This window comes from Mustela nigripes, chromosome 3 (genome assembly GCF_022355385.1).
Source record: "Mustela nigripes isolate SB6536 chromosome 3, MUSNIG.SB6536, whole genome shotgun sequence".
NCBI lineage: Eukaryota > Metazoa > Chordata > Mammalia > Carnivora > Mustelidae > Mustela > Mustela nigripes.
This window is the reverse complement of record NC_081559.1, coordinates 20,588,772-20,604,703: the sequence shown is the minus strand read 5'-3', so window position 1 is coordinate 20,604,703 and position 15,932 is coordinate 20,588,772. Positions and strand designations below refer to the sequence as shown.

The following is a 15,932-nucleotide window of genomic DNA, read 5'->3' as shown; positions in this document are numbered from 1 at the left end:
TGGCCCCAACTGTTTCACCCCAAGCAAATGTATTTGCTTGGTCAGTCAGATCTTCTGTTTTCTTTACCTGTAGGTCACTGCTTATCCTTTGGAGAGAGATTTTTTATATTCTTTCTTTCTCCTTGGTAGCAACAATTTGTTTTATTAGACCTGAGTTAACATCGGAACTGGCTAATTTCCAGGGTCCAGTGCAAAATGAAATTACATAGCTCTTTGTTAAAAACAGTTTTGAGGAGATTTAAGTCTGTGACAGCAGGGCATTAACCAATCATGGGATCCTTCTGAGGGCAGCCCTGTGCAACTGCTCAGGTTGCTTCCCCATGAAATTGGCCCTGGGTATTATGTTTATTTTTGGTCCCATTGCTGACAGGAGTGCTAGAGGCTTTGAAAGAGAAGGGAACCAGGACTTGTGAGAACAATGGCAATGGCTTTGGATATAGGAAGTGTAGAGCAAAAGGATAAGAAAGGGACAGCAGTAATCTCTTGTAGAGGTCATTACTAAATTGCCTGTGAACAGATCATTTGCTCTTGTAGCATATGCTAGTAATGTTTTTATAGGCCAATTAAAAACATTGTTTTCAAATACTTGCTGAAGAGGGTTGAGAATTAAGTGTCAAGGTTAGCAGGCTTGATATTACACATATTTTTCTTAAGATAACCTGTTGGTATGTAACTGTTCACTGATCTTAGTGGACCTTGAGTACAGATCAAATATTGGATGATTTAAGTTAATTTTGTTAGGGGAATGTTTTGTTTACCAAACAAAGCTTATTTATATATCTCAAAAGCAATTAAAGAGTTGATAATTAAAATATAAAGGCACTGTTAAGTTATAGAGTGGTATCAGTTTTAAAAAATAACATTGATTTATAGTATTAATATAGACATATTATTAGATAATGTATTTTGTTCAGAAATTAAAAGGTGACTTTCTTTTAGAACTTTAGGTAATTTTTAAAAAGTTTCACATGGGTGTGTTTACATTTAAAACCTTATTATCCAGTAGCTAGTAAGTGTTTTAACTTTCAAGTTTGATTAGTTTTTGCTTTCAAAGTTTAAATTACTCCTGTCCTCATTTTTTCTCATTTTTACTCTGATTTTCTTATGCCAAACATGGAATCAGATATTTGAGGTTTTATTGGGCTGGATTGGTTGGTGGCTAGGCTGTTCTTCTGGACCAATTATTCACACATACCTAACCAGTTACCTCAGGGGGGTTAGAAGATTTTTAATGATACTTTTGGCAGTGGAACAATGAGAAGACTGTATCAGTGTTTCAGACTGAAAAATATGAGATACTTTATAAATTTCTTTGTATGACTAAACTAATGAGTGCTTACTAAGTATATCAAGAATCTATTTGTATTGATTTGAAAATGATCTTTAATCTAAAAATGAAAATGAAGTCATTAGGTATGTATTATTTTTCAAGAAAGTAAATGGTGAAAACATTTCAGGGTCTTTTTCAAGACTTTGAGGAATTCAATTATTAGATATACTAATTATTATCTCGTTATTTCTAATAGCGAATTATTTTCATATAAATGAAAATTTTAAAAATTATTATTTCATATACCCCTCTATTTTCTAATGGAAAGATATTTCAATTAATAAAAATGGTGAAATAGGACCACGTATTTTAAAAAATAAAATCATACATTATTAAGTGAGAAAACCAGGTCATAGAAAATTTATATGACATGATTTAATTAAAACAGTGTGTGTTTGTGTGTGTGTGCGCGTGCGCTTGTGCTTGTGTATGTGTATGTGTGTAGATGCATTTTGTATGCACTTATGCTCACATAGACTCAAAAAAACTTAGTCTAGAGGGATGGTTATATACTAAGATATTAGCAATAGTATTTCTCTGTGTAATAGGATTACACGTGATTTTCTTTTCCTTTTTTAAGCCTTTTAATTTTGCCCTTTTTTGTAAAATAAACATAGACTATGTGTGTAATGAAAATAATTGTCATTCTTTTGTAGAAACATACTGTTTCCAGTGATGAAGCCTATGTTTATTATAATTATTGTAGGTTATTGTTTTGAGAATAATTTTATAAATCTATTATTTATTATGTATTAAACTTAAATATACATAATATAGTTATGTACAAATATATTATGTATATTTAAGTTTGGAATAAGGATCAATGGAAATTTGAGTACCTAAACAAACCTGATATTTTTGAGTTAGGAAAAATATTGAGAAAGAGTGTGACATTGGATTCAAGCCTAAATTTGAATCCTAGCTCCATTTCTTACCAACTTTATAATCCTTATTCAAGCTGCTTAATCTTTGTAGCTTTCAATTTCCTCTGCTGTAATTGATTTTAATAATAGTAATACCAGTAGTTCTAATATTAACTACTTTGCAGGTTGGTTATAAAGATTAGAAATTATCTATGTTTAGTGCTTTGCATAGTGCCTGGCATATAGTAGTCACTTAATAAATTATATCTATGATTTTATTGTTATTAACTTAGCTGCCTTAAAGAAAATATTATGTAGATGTTGTTAGCTAAATTCAAATGTTTTAAGACGATAGGATGAGTAGATAAAGGAACTGTAATAAAAACGGATACAGAAAAGGAAGAGTACTTTAAAATGTAGATTTATTTATAATAAGTGGAAAAATCAGTAGTGGTATAAATCATCTTCGTAGATTAAAATATTTACTAAGAAATAAACATTTGCTAACGGTGTGGGAACTAACTCAAATTTCTTGCTTAGCAGTAGTAATAAGTTGGTGTTTTTCTTGCAGAGTGCACAGTTGACTGAGATCATCAACAGTTTGATTGCCCCTCTCAACTTGTCCCCAACTTCATCGCCCCTATCCTCCAAATCCTGTAGCCATAATTGTCTGGCTAATGGCATTTCCAGGAGGTAGGTATCAGTGGGATATTTTGGCTTCTAAATTTGGCTTTGTTTTGTTTTATTTGTTTATTTATTTATTTATTTGATCTTTTAAGTAGTTGCTTTTTTCTTCTTCCTTAAGCACTGTTAGAGTACAATCAGTAGGTCGTGAACATATATAATTAATGTAACTATAAACTTGAGAATGGGAAAGACTGTTTTCCAGGATATAAAATGTTTCTGAAAAAAGAAAAATAGTGATACCATTTGCTACAGAAGTATTGATTTTTTAACATACCTTCCATTTTGTACGTTTCATGTTCTTTAGCTCCATATTGCTCTTTTAATACATTTTAAGAAAAAAAGACCCTAGATATAGCTTGGGCACAGAAGACTGGTAGATATCATCCATAAAATTCAGCTTTAGTTTCACTTAATCATTTTGTATCTCAGCTTTTATAAGATAAAATTTTTCTCTGAATATAATCAGTAATTACCATAACCTTTAGCAGTTTATCATATCAGTGAATACACACACACATATACATGGTATCCTAATTCCTGTTTTGTGAATAGCCTTGTGTTCTTTTATTTTGTTTTATTTTTCTATTTTAAAGATTCAGTTAGAATTAAAGATACTAACAGAATATATTTTTTAATTTTTTTCAATTAAAATTGTAATGTGGGCCTCTTTAACTACCATGGAAGACTAATGTAATTTGGCAATGGGGAATATTTATATTAATAATTATATGATTTATTGTTAAATTTTGTTTAATATAGCATGAAATGAAAATTTATACCATGGCAAAAGTTATGTTAAGTAGCTATCACATTCTTCATGAGATTAGTGGATATAAACTGAGTCCTAAAATAAATATACTGTTATTTGAGTTTTAGTTCTAATTTGTTATTTTGAAAATCTAAGTTTTAAAACTTCCAATGTTTCATTTGTGCTGGGTCATTTATTCACAGTCTGTCACAGAAGAAGTACTGTTGGTTTTGTTTTACTGTTATTGATTTTATATATTCATTCCTTGTATCACTGATGATTCACTTTGAAAGCAAAGAGCCTCACATATTGTATAGGGCAACTCTGATACCTTCATTTAGGAGAACATATGCTAATTAAGAAAATAATAATTTTTAAAAAGGAATTCATAAATTACAAGTTGAGCCCTTAAACACCATTAAATTGGTGTGGAAACATCGTGATTTGAATCAAGCCGATTTTAGGCAGCGTTTTGTTTACCTAACCAGGCGTTACACTGTTAAATACATATGTATTTGTGTATCTGTAGGTATATCATTTTAGTCTACTTGCCTATATTTTTGGTTATTCACACAGTATTTATTGCATAACTATTTTCTGTATGTCATATAGTCAAAACACTAGGTTATAAAGATGAAGACAAGTCTCCACTTTTAATTAGCCTGCAGTCTCATAGGTGAAATATAATTATTTAGAATGTATAATAATAAAGGAATTGTGTACAGTTATTTGAATATCTGATTTTATTAACTTTCATAGTTGCAAAGATACCCATAAAGATCCGTGCTTCCAAATGAAAGAGATGTTAACATTTGCCTTATTTACCTAACATGAACCTTTTTCAATTCTGTTTACTAGTAGTTCCCAGGTTCTTCTTGAAATCTGCTAGTAATTGCCATCTTTCCTGATGTCAGGTATTTGTTCCTACAAATTAACTGGAAGGTTTATTTTTGAAAGTTTTAACAGGGGATTAGGAGGGAAATGAGAAAAAAAAATGTTTATAGCAGGTTTAAAACCTACTTAAATTCTTTGATAGATGAGATAAAAATTTGTTCTCCAAATTTTTGAAGTATTCTGATATGTGTTATAATTAATTTTACTAATTTATTTATTTTTGGCAGTAATCAACATGTTTTCAGAATGCTTTTTATATAAATGAGTTCCTTTTGAAAAGCATTTATTTTCAAAAAGCATTTTCACATTTGTTTTCAAAATATATTTCTCTTGAAGAAAAGATTTCATTTTCTAGCACTGGGTAGAAGAGAAGGTGAGCAGGGTGCCCGGGTGGTGTAGTCAGTTCAGCATCTGATTCTTGCTTTCAGCTCCAGTCATGATCCTCAGGGTCTTGAGGTAATGAGCTCAAGCCCTGCCTCAGGCCCATTGCTGGGCATGGAGCATTCTTAAGATTTTCTTTCTCTCCTGTTCAACACCCCCCCCCCCAACCACCACCAAAAAAGGTGAGCAAATTTAGAATATTAGGGTTTTTGTTTAAAATATTTGATTTATCTTTAAGTTTAATAATTATTTTTTAAGTGCTTTGTTACCACAAACTGTGGGATACTTCTAGTTTCATTAAAATTTTTGTAAAAATTCTCTTTATGATATATATACTATAATATACAAATCTATTTAACCAGGAACAGAGAAACTGGAATATTTTGAAGATAAGAGAGTAATAACTTTGAAGGAAACGTAGAAAATTTTGAGGATTTGTGGTGGTTGTGTCAGGTGCTAAAGGGAGGTCTGAAAAATGTCTCTTGGTTTTGCCAGTTATAAATTGAGACCGTAGCGCAAGCAGTGTAGTGGTATGATGGAGAGGGATAGAGTGGGCTGATGAGAGAACTGGAGATGAAGTAGAGAGGAGTCAAGATTACACTTTAAAAGTTGCTGACTGTAAAGGCTAGAATGAAATGGATGTACAAGATCAAGAAAGAGATTTTTCTTTTTAAAATAGAAGAAATGTAAATATTAAAATGAAGGGAAAGAGCTAGAGATGGTAAATGAAATATATATCATAAAGTTATGGGGGGATTTTATATAAGGTGGAAATACACTTGTTCCTTTAGAGTGGCATGACAGAGGTTAAGATGGGTGTAGATAAAGTTGTTTATAAGTGGTTGTTGGCAAATTAGGAGTGGGAAAGGAAGCTGTAGGAGTTAGATGAAGGTTTGGATAGACACTGACCAGTCAAACATTCCCTCTTCCCTTCGTTTCCCTTCCTTTTCCTCCTCCTTTTTTTTGTAACATGAAATAGCCTACCCCTGGAGAATGATGTTTTGTGGTTTCTAAGTTGTTTTCTTTTTTTATTTTTAACCTCTTAACTATATTGCAAAAAGTGCTTAATTGATATTTGTAAAACTAAGAATTTTAAAGTATTCTCTAATTGAACTTTTTATAAAATAAACAAGTACCTAATAGTGAAATTCTGTAAATTTAATAGACTATTTTATAATACTCACATTTGAGAATATTACCATAGATTTTGAAAATTACATGGAAACGCGATTTTATAGTAATAACAAAAAAGTTTTGGTTTAAAAATATCTCTACTGAAGGGAGGTGAAATTTATCTATTTATGAGCCTTTTGCTCCTGGGAGTAAAATGTTAGATAAGGCCTAATTTTATTTCTTATATCTTTGTGTTTTTCCAACATTGTTTTTATTTTTTTCTTCACATGTAATTATATATGAAGAAAACATCTTTAAGAATCAGAGGTTTTTAAGACTAAGGGCTTAGTTAATGTTATTCAAACTTGACCCTTAACCAGAAAACACTTTCTGAAGATGTCCCATTAAGCACATAAATACTGTTCATTTTATGCATTTAAGTAAAAGTGAAGGTAGGGAAATTAGTCATTTGAATAAGAACTTTTAAAATCCTGATAAAATGTACGTAATACAGAATTTACTGTTTTAACCATTTTTACATTCAGTGCAGTACATTCACGTTGTTGTGCAACAGTCACCATCATCCATCTCCAGAACTATTTCCATCTTCCTAAACTGAAACTCCATACCCATTAAACAATAAGGACCCATTTTTCTTCACATTCCTTGGCAACCACCAATCCACTTTGTGTCTCTATGGATTTGACTACTCTAGGCATCTCCTGTAACCAAAATCATACAGTATTTGTCCTTTTGTGAATGGGTTATTTCACTTAGCATAATGTCATCAAGGTTCATCCATATTATAGCATGTATCAACATTCCCTTCTGAAGATGGAATAATATTCCATTCTATGTATAGACCACATTTTGTTTAGTCATTGATCCCTGGGTGAACATAGGAATAGCTACCTTTTGGCTATTGGGAATAATGCTGCTGTGAACATGAGTATACAAATATCTATTTGAATCCTTTATTTTTCTTTTTGTTTGAGTCCTTGCTTTTAATTTTTTCGACATATGCCCAGAAGTGGAATTGCTGGATTGAATAAGAATATTTTATTGTTTATTTTGAAAATAAGAAATTAGTAAATATTAATGATATTTCTAAGCCTAAAACTAAGCAAAAGCAAGAAACCAGAAAAGTAAGCAAAACGTAGCATCTGTGTTTGTCTGAGGCCAAATTCTGACAAAATCGAGTAGGGTTTTAATAGCTTTGTGAGAAAAGAGAAATCAAGCCAAATCAAAAATCAAATGAAGTTTTAATAGGTTGTGAGGTTAGAAGAAGATAAAGCTGAAATAAATCAAAATATTGTCTATGGTAGGGAGATGAAATGAAATCCTCCTTCATGGGTGACAGCCTTAGAATAAATGTAAATCAGAAGGAAAACTGTTTCCCTTCCCCATGTAGGGCACCATGGGGAAAGTTGCCTTGGTGCTGAGCAGAGCAGAAACAAAAGAAAACAAACCCTATCTATCTTTGAGATAGCCTGACCATGGTGGGGACTTTCACATGGATTTTCAGTTCAAATTTGCATTAATGAGTCATCCAAGGAATCCCTAGGGTAAAATGGTTTTGGAATAGGTGATACTGTAAGGTAGATGGCAGAGGCAAGTGTAGCCTCTCTCTGGAGGAAGGCATCATCTTTCTTAGCTCTAGGAAATTCTCAGAAATAGTTTCTCAAGGCAGTGATCAGCACACAGTTAAATGTAATCAGATGTATGAGAGAGTGATAAGAGTAAGAATAAAAAGATAATAGCAAAAAGAGATCACGAAGTTTTCAGATATTAGAATTATCAAACACTGATTATTTTTTTAAATGGTGCTTAATTTGATTTTAGAAATAAAAGGTGGACTGGAAAATATCTTCAGGGAAGAAACTGTAAAAGTTACATAGCACATTTGAAAAAGGTCCAAATAAAATTTCTGAAAAATACTGACATTTAAAAACTTAAGTGAGTTTGGCAACATTGACACAGTTGAAGAGAGAACATATAACACAGAAGCTAGATTAGAAGAAAAGTTCCAGATTGTAGGTAAAGAAATAAAACTATGGAAAATAAAGAAGAGTCATTTAAAATTTTGAGAACATACTGGGCAGGTCTAATATAAGACTTAACTGGAGACCTGAATGAAGCTAGGGAATGGATCAGAACCAATATTTGAAGAGAAATTGACTGAAATGATAAGGATTGTAAGGCCTATGTAGGGCCAGCTATTACTGAACATTCATTACATAGGTTCAGGGAATCAGAGGTACCACCTCTTTCTTCATCATATCTCTTGGGGAGATATAAAGTTGCTGTCCTGACTTTGGTCTGCCTAATTTGGTAAGGGACCCTGTAATTAAACCAATTACTTGAAAATTCAGGGTAAACACAGTATTGGGTTTTATCCTCAAATTACATAAAGTATCTCTTCACAAGACTATCTTGGGACATTTAATCCCCCCCATTGTAACTTGTATTCATTTTCAATCAATTATAGTGTTTTTTATGATTTAGTGGTTTTGAGATAACTTGTGGTTATGCATATAGCATTTACATTTTATATATTCTTTTTGTTTTAGACATTTTGTGACCTTGGGCAAGTCATTTAATCTCTTCACATCTTATTTCTTTATCTTTAAATTTACTGGGACACAAATATTTATAAAGTAGCTTCTAGTACTAATATTCTTCAATTAATGTTTATTTTGAGGAATTCCTTTTTTTTAAACAAGTGAACAATAAAAACAGAGATTTCAAAACAGCCTAAAATGTATCTTTTTGTCACATGACTCTTGTGTTTTCCTTTGGATGTAATCATTTTATGTTAGTACAAATCAAGAGATTTAGTGAATAGAGAAAAATTACTTTATTCAACATGCCTTAGTTAACATTATAGCATAATCTAGAGGCTAGTATGAAGGAGGTATTTAAGACAGTATGAGGAATGGGGATTCTACTCAAGTGCTAGAAACTTTCATATAAACCAAGAATTGTTTAAGAAAATTTATTATATTCTGCTTTTCTTGGATGATACTGAAGTTAATTAAATTTTTCTTTGATTACTCAGGCTCATGACTGGCCACATCCTCAGGGAGTATGGAGATAATAGCTGTATATCTGTAAAATAATTTACTTGATAGTAAATATCTACTGAGTAGCCTCAGTGTGCTAGATATTGGATTGGGCAGGAAGGATACATGTTGAACAAAAACACATTGGTCTCTGTACTCAAGGTATAAAGTGTGAGTGGGGAAAAAAATGACATCAACCAAATAATCATAGAAATAGATGCATAACTTTAAACCCTGATCAAGTGCTATGAAAAAACTCATTGTTAAGAATATTCCTTTGGTGGGTGCCTGGGTGGTGCAGTTAGTTAAGTGTCTGACTTTTGGTTTCAGCTCAGGTCATGATCTCAAGTCCTGATCTCAGGGTTGTGGGATCAAGTCCCACGTTGGGCTCTGCCGCTCAGAGAGTTTCAAGCCAACTCGGCTTGAAACTCTCTCCCTTTCCCTCTGCCCCTGCCCCCCATTTTCTCTCTCAGATAAACCTTAAAAAAAAAAGGGGGGGGTGCCGGGGTGGCTCAGCTCGTTGAACGTCTAACTTTTTGATTTCAGCTTAGGTAATGGCCTTAGTGTCATGGCATCAAGCCTTGTGAGATTCTCTCCCTCTCCTCCTCCCATGCTCATGCATATGCTCACACAATCTCCCTGTCTCTCTCAAATAAAATAAACATTAAAAAATAATAATAACATCCCTTTGGGCGGCGCCTTGGTGGCTCAGTGTCTGTTAAGCATCCAGCTCTTGATTTTGGATCAGGTCGTGATTTCAGGGTCATGAGATTGAGCGCCATGTCAGGCTCCGCACCGGACATGGGGCCCTTCTTAAAATTCTCTCTTCCTCTTCTCTCCTGCCCATCCCTGTTTGTGAGCACTCTCTCTCTCCAAAAAAAAAAAAAAAAAAAAAAAAAAATTACAAAATCAAAAATACCCCTTTGGAATCAGACGAATCTGAGCTCAGTCCCAACTCTGAGCCAACTTTGGTAGCATTGCATTCTTGGGCAACTTTCTAAATCCCAGTTCAAATGAAACCAAACAGTCTGCTTCCTGGATTGTTGTAAGGATCAAATAAAATAACAAGTGTGAGAGTATTTTGTTTTGTTTTGTTTCGTTTCATTTTGCTTTAACTTGTTCATTTTCTGTCTTCCTGGATGAAAATATAAGCTCCATGAGAGCAGGAACTTTTTTAGTCTGACTTATTAACTGCTCATTTCCTAGCATCTAGATCAGTGAGTGTCAGTCACATTATGGGCATGAGTAGATATTGGTTGAATGAATGAAATGTCTTAAGATTTCTTGCAGGTAATCAGCATTCCATAAAAAAATATTTTGTACTCATTTCTCTTTTCTCCCCATAGTCAGATTGATATTTTCAGCATTGCTCTCATGGCTATCTCCTGCAGTTCTGCTTTGTCTCATCTAATTTATTGATGGACTAGAAAATCAGGTAACAAAAGCGGTAGAAATATTTGTATTATAATAAGAGACATTCTCTAGTAAGAAAGAAGTCCTCTCCTAACAGTAACAGGAGTGAACTTTTGTGTATGAACAGTGAGGTTTTTGGGTTATTTAAAAGGATTTTGTGATTTCATCCATATTCTGTATACTTGGGATTGCCAGATAAGTAATCTCATAGGTGAAGTATTACAGTTCTTCTAACAAAGGGTACTTATTCTAGCTTGATATCATATTATATCATAATTTTTGTGTATAATGAGGTTAGGAGAATTTTAAGATTTTAATATTTAAAGGTTGGCCACCTATTCTGTATATTAATTTTTAGGGGATCACATAAAGTTTATTGTTGGATATAATTTAATAAAATTTTAAGGTGATTTTTATAATATTCTAATGAACTGTTCTCTCATGTGTCTAAAGTAAATTCACCTGGTAAATTATTTTCCAGGCTACCTATTTGCCCACTTGTTATTCATTAATTCCCAACCCCCACCTCTTGTTCAATGGCAGTATCTCCCAGAAGTTAGAATTGTTTTTCTTAGCTTTATTAATCTTGGCAGCAGGGTCTAAGATGAATCACCAGGAACTGAGCAACTGAGAAGATTGAGTCTTCAAACAAATGAGGCATTATATTTTATCATCATAGAGATATTAGTTTTTAGATCTTGTACTCTAAAATAAGATAAAATGTTGTAAATGGATCCTTGCTTACCCCATGGGGTATTATCTCAGAGAAAGTGAATTTCTATTTGAAGTAATATCTAGATTTTTATTATTGTTGGTTTTTTTTGCCTTAATGAGACCCAGAACATGATACAAAATTAAATTCCAATGAATCATTGCCATGCTATTTATTTTCACTAATGATAATTATCTCTTGAAGTGCAACCATTCTTTCTAATTGGATATCATAATTGAAAAACTGCAGTTAAGCTGGCAAACGAATTACATAGAAAGTAATTTTTCATCCTTATAATATCTTCAATAGTCACTTCTCAGAAGAAAACACTGTTAGCTGCATATTCTAGGCTGAAATTTTCAGTATAATTTTGGGTTCATTCGAATGACATTCATTATCTGCTGTTTTTATCTCTGGCTCTTAAATTCTTAAGCTCTTAAGTTTTTTATTTTTATGTAATCTTTACACCCAACATGGGGCTCAAATTTACAGTCCTGAGATCAAGAGTTGCATGCTCTTCAAGTGATACTTTTTAAAGTATTAGGCAAAGAGACTAGGATATCAATAATGGCAGTTGTATTTTTCTGAGAATTGAGACATGAAAGTTTGTTAAACATTTCTAGCTAATGTATAGTTCGGGAGGTACAATTCAGATTCTTCAATATAATCTCTGAGCTGTTTTTCTCACATATAATTTGTTTGAAAGTTTGAAATGGAGACTTTGTTTTACTAATTACTATTTTTCATTTTAAAGTAAAATTTGGAGAGAGATAAAAATAGCAGTTAGCACTGTAATAATCTTCTTTTTCTCTCTACCTTTTATTATATAAAACTTCGACATATAGAAAGCATAGTAAAGTGAATTCACATATTCCCAGCTTTAAGAATCCCCAAGATTTTGGGTGTACCTAGTTGGTTTAGTCTGTGGAGCATACGACTCCCAATCTTGGGGATGTGGGTTCCAACCCCACATTGGGGGTAGAGTTTACTTAGAGAAAAAAAAAAAAAAAGAAGAAGATAAGAATTCCCAAGATTTTCCTAATTCATTTCAACTATTTCCCTTCCTGACACATTGTTTTCTATGGACTTTTAAAAAGCAAATTGTACTGATTGTTACTTTAACTTGTAAATTCTTCTGTATATTTCTTTGAATCAGCTTTTTTTTTTTTAAACATACCCACCTTGGTATTATCATCTGCTTATTAACTTTTATATTATTAGCCATAATTTGTTGCTATTACAAAATTCTCTATTCATATTCAGGTTTCTCCAGTTGTCTCAAAATTATCTTTTTATGGGTAATAAAATATGGCTTTTTAGTCATGATCCAAATAAAATTCATATTATTACATTTGGTATTTATGTCTCATAAGTATCTTACTCTGATACTACTCATTACTAGTATATGACTACTCTGACGCTAGTTATTATTTATTCTGATATTAGTCATTTAAAAATCTGTTGGAAGTCCCTAATACAGGGGCATCTAATTATCACAATTGGTAGGGCATGTGACTTTTAATCTCAGGGTTATAAGTTCAAGCCCCACATTGGATATAGAGATTACTTAAAAATCTTAAAAACATAAGTCCCTAATACAAAATTTTTTTTAAAAGACTGATTTTCAGATGACATTTTTTGTTTAGAAAAATAGTACAAGCTCATTGTAGGAAAATTGGAAAACTCACAAAATACTAAATAGAAAGTAGAAATCATATTGCTCAGAGTATGCTTATTTTCTATCACATTTATATATTATTTTCATAGTTGAGATATATTAGAAGCAGTTTTAGATCTTATTTTGATATATCAAAGATATAAAGATTTATAGATATATCTTTAATTCTTACAATAAAGGGACTTGTAATTTGAGTAAGGGGTATAGTTTTTCTCCTTAATACCTAAAGTAGGGGAAATGGCCTGGTAAATGTACGGTTTTCTCTGTACCAGATAATGCCTGTTATCGTGATCCATTGGTCCTTTGAGAGAGTTGTTTTACTTTTGACATTTGGAGGACAAGTAATGCCCATAGGAAGACCATTTTAGTAAGTTTATATTAGCCCTATTTTAGGTAAATTCTTTAAAATTTCTTTCAAATGGCAAAGGTGAATGCCATCCTAAATGTCATTGAGTTATCTGAGTATGGGATGCATTCATTTTTCCAAAAACTATCAAGAGAAAACAAGATAGTAAATTCAGTATTAGCAGGATGTTTGACATCAGGGAAATTTGGAGAAAGTTCTTGCTATAGATTGAATTCATCAAAGAACAACTGATGAAAAGGAGAGAATTGAAATAGAAATTACTAATCATGCAAAAACAGTGATTTTTAGATGTGTAGTTTTATAGATATTTTAGTTTCCTAGGGTGGTTGTAACAAATTACCACTGAGTGGCTTAAAATAACAGATACTTACTCTTTCACAGTTCTGTAGGCTAGAATTTAAAAATCAAGGGGTTAGGGCTGTGTTCTCAATGAAGGTTCTAGGGAAGAATCGTTTCTTGCCTGGCTTCTCCTGGTTGCTGGCAGTCTTTGGCATTCCTTGGCTCGGAGCCCATCTCTCCAGTCTCTACCTCACCTCTTTGTCCATGGGGCATTATTCCTTGGGTGCTTCTCTTCATTGTCTGTCTCTTTTATAAGGACATCAGTGGGTGGATTTAGTGTCTACTCTAATCCTCTATGACCTCATTTTACCTAATTACATTTGCAAAGACTGTATTTCCAAATAAGGTCACACTGTGACGTTCTTGGTGGGTGTAACTTTTGTGAGGGCACTCTTCAACCCAGGACAGTGGGTATGGGTATTTTGTATGTGAATATATGGGAACTGGGGGTTAGGAGTGGAGATATGAGAACCTTTTTGAGAATTCACATTCTCATTCTTCCTTATTGATTTGTACTTTTTGTAAATTTTATTTTATTTATTTTTTTAAGTAGGCTCCATGCCCAGCTTGGAGCCTGATGGAGGCTTGAACTCACTACCCTGAGATCCAGACCTGAATTTATCAGGAGTGGAACACTTAACTGACTGAGCCACCCAGGCACCCCTCTACTCTTTAAAAAGTTTATATAAGAATGGGTAAATATGGGAGAAATATTGAAAACTACTATCCTTAAACAGTATTTTAAAGTTAAAATTAAAAATTTATGTTCTGCTCTTCTTGAGAACAAAAGATTAAAATAATCTCATAAAGTCTTTTTTATGCTTTTATGGTTCTAGCATTCTGAATTTACAACCAAGCTCCAAAGTTTCTTATTTACTAAAAATATTTGAGCACAGCATTATAAGGTCATTATTCCAATTATTCCTGTCCTTCTAAGAGGATAATTTGGTTTAGGCAAAAGGTTATTAAATATTTGAATAATTTACTGTGAAGAACTCTAGATTGTCTTTCACTGGGTTTGTGAAAGAAAGAAAATAAATATCAAAATTAAACTGTTTTTCCACATCCTCTACCATTAATACTGTCACTGAGATAACACCAAAAAATTAGTTAATCCATGCCCCCATATATTCATATTGTTAGATTGTTTTATTTATTAATATAAGTGTATAATGTTTGCAGGAATTGATTTTGGTAGTGATTTACAGTAGAATATCTGGTAAAAAATGAAAACTTTTGGGACTTTGGTTCCTATAGTAATCGAGAGTATAGGACTGTACTGTAGAAAAAATTCACTTGAAGTTTTCCACTCAAACTCTGTAGCAGCAAATTGAATACTTGTTATCATCCATAAATATCTTAACTGCTAGGATTTTCTAGGATTGTAATAGAAAACCAGTTATTTCAGAAAGTCATTAAATAACTATTAGAGAAAGTAAATAGTGTTAATATAAAGTATGAACTCAGAACTTTTTATTTTTTTAGATAAAGCTCTCAGTTGTTTGCACGTTTTAGATTAGAAGAAATTTTTAGACTTGATTGATGCCCTTTTATAAATGAGAACATCTTATGGTTCTTACCTCCTTATTCTAAATTTATGATGGACATACTTGACTATACAATAAGATAAGATACATCATATCTTACTACCAAAAACTACCTTTTGTAAACCAGATTTAGAGATAGAGAATGAAATGCAAAGCCCTATCTCTCTTTCTATATATATCTATATATAGATATATAGATACATAAAATTTTTCTAAAAGCTTTTTTGTAGTCTTTCGTTTAGAACCTCTTCTGCTTTTTAGGTTATTTAAAAGGTTCAATGTTTACTCATTCACTAAACTAATTATATAGGTATAATGTGTTTTATATAGGCACTATATAAAGCACAGAGCTGGGATGTTAAACCAGCCAATATACATATGTGTGTATTTCTCTATTCACTCAACAAATATTTACTGAGCATCTCCTGTATGTCAGGTGTAGTATCAGGAATTTCTTGATACAAGGGTGAATAAAACAGATACAGTCCCTGCACTACCTACAGTCTAGAAAGACATTAATTAACCAGATAATCATACAGATGAATACAAAATATCACTATGAAAAATGCTTTGAAAGACAGATGAACAAGTGCTGTCAGAGCTCAAAAGGGGATTTGACCTAGTCTTTGGAAAGACGAAACAAGGGCTGAAAGACTCTAAGAAACTGACTTTTGAACTGAGAGCCGCATGATTATTGGAAATTAAGTAGTTGAAGGAGGATGTGAGAAGTAAAGCAGAGATAACATATAACAGGTCTTGTACTGTCGAGAGTGTGAATTACTTGAAATGAAAGGAGGT

General features: G+C 32.3%; 1 protein-coding gene across 8 annotated transcripts in view; it reads left to right on the top strand.

Moving 5' to 3' along the window:
* KANSL1L (KAT8 regulatory NSL complex subunit 1 like) overlaps nucleotides 1-15,932 on the top strand; it is a 136,353-nt gene that overhangs the window by 45,545 nt on the left and 74,876 nt on the right. For all 8 annotated transcript variants that reach the window (XM_059393401.1, XM_059393400.1, XM_059393399.1 and 5 more), the window contains one exon: nucleotides 2,765-2,886. In XM_059393401.1, coding sequence (XP_059249384.1) covers nucleotides 2,765-2,886 — 122 coding nt within the window. The remainder of the gene's footprint in view (nucleotides 1-2,764; nucleotides 2,887-15,932) is intronic.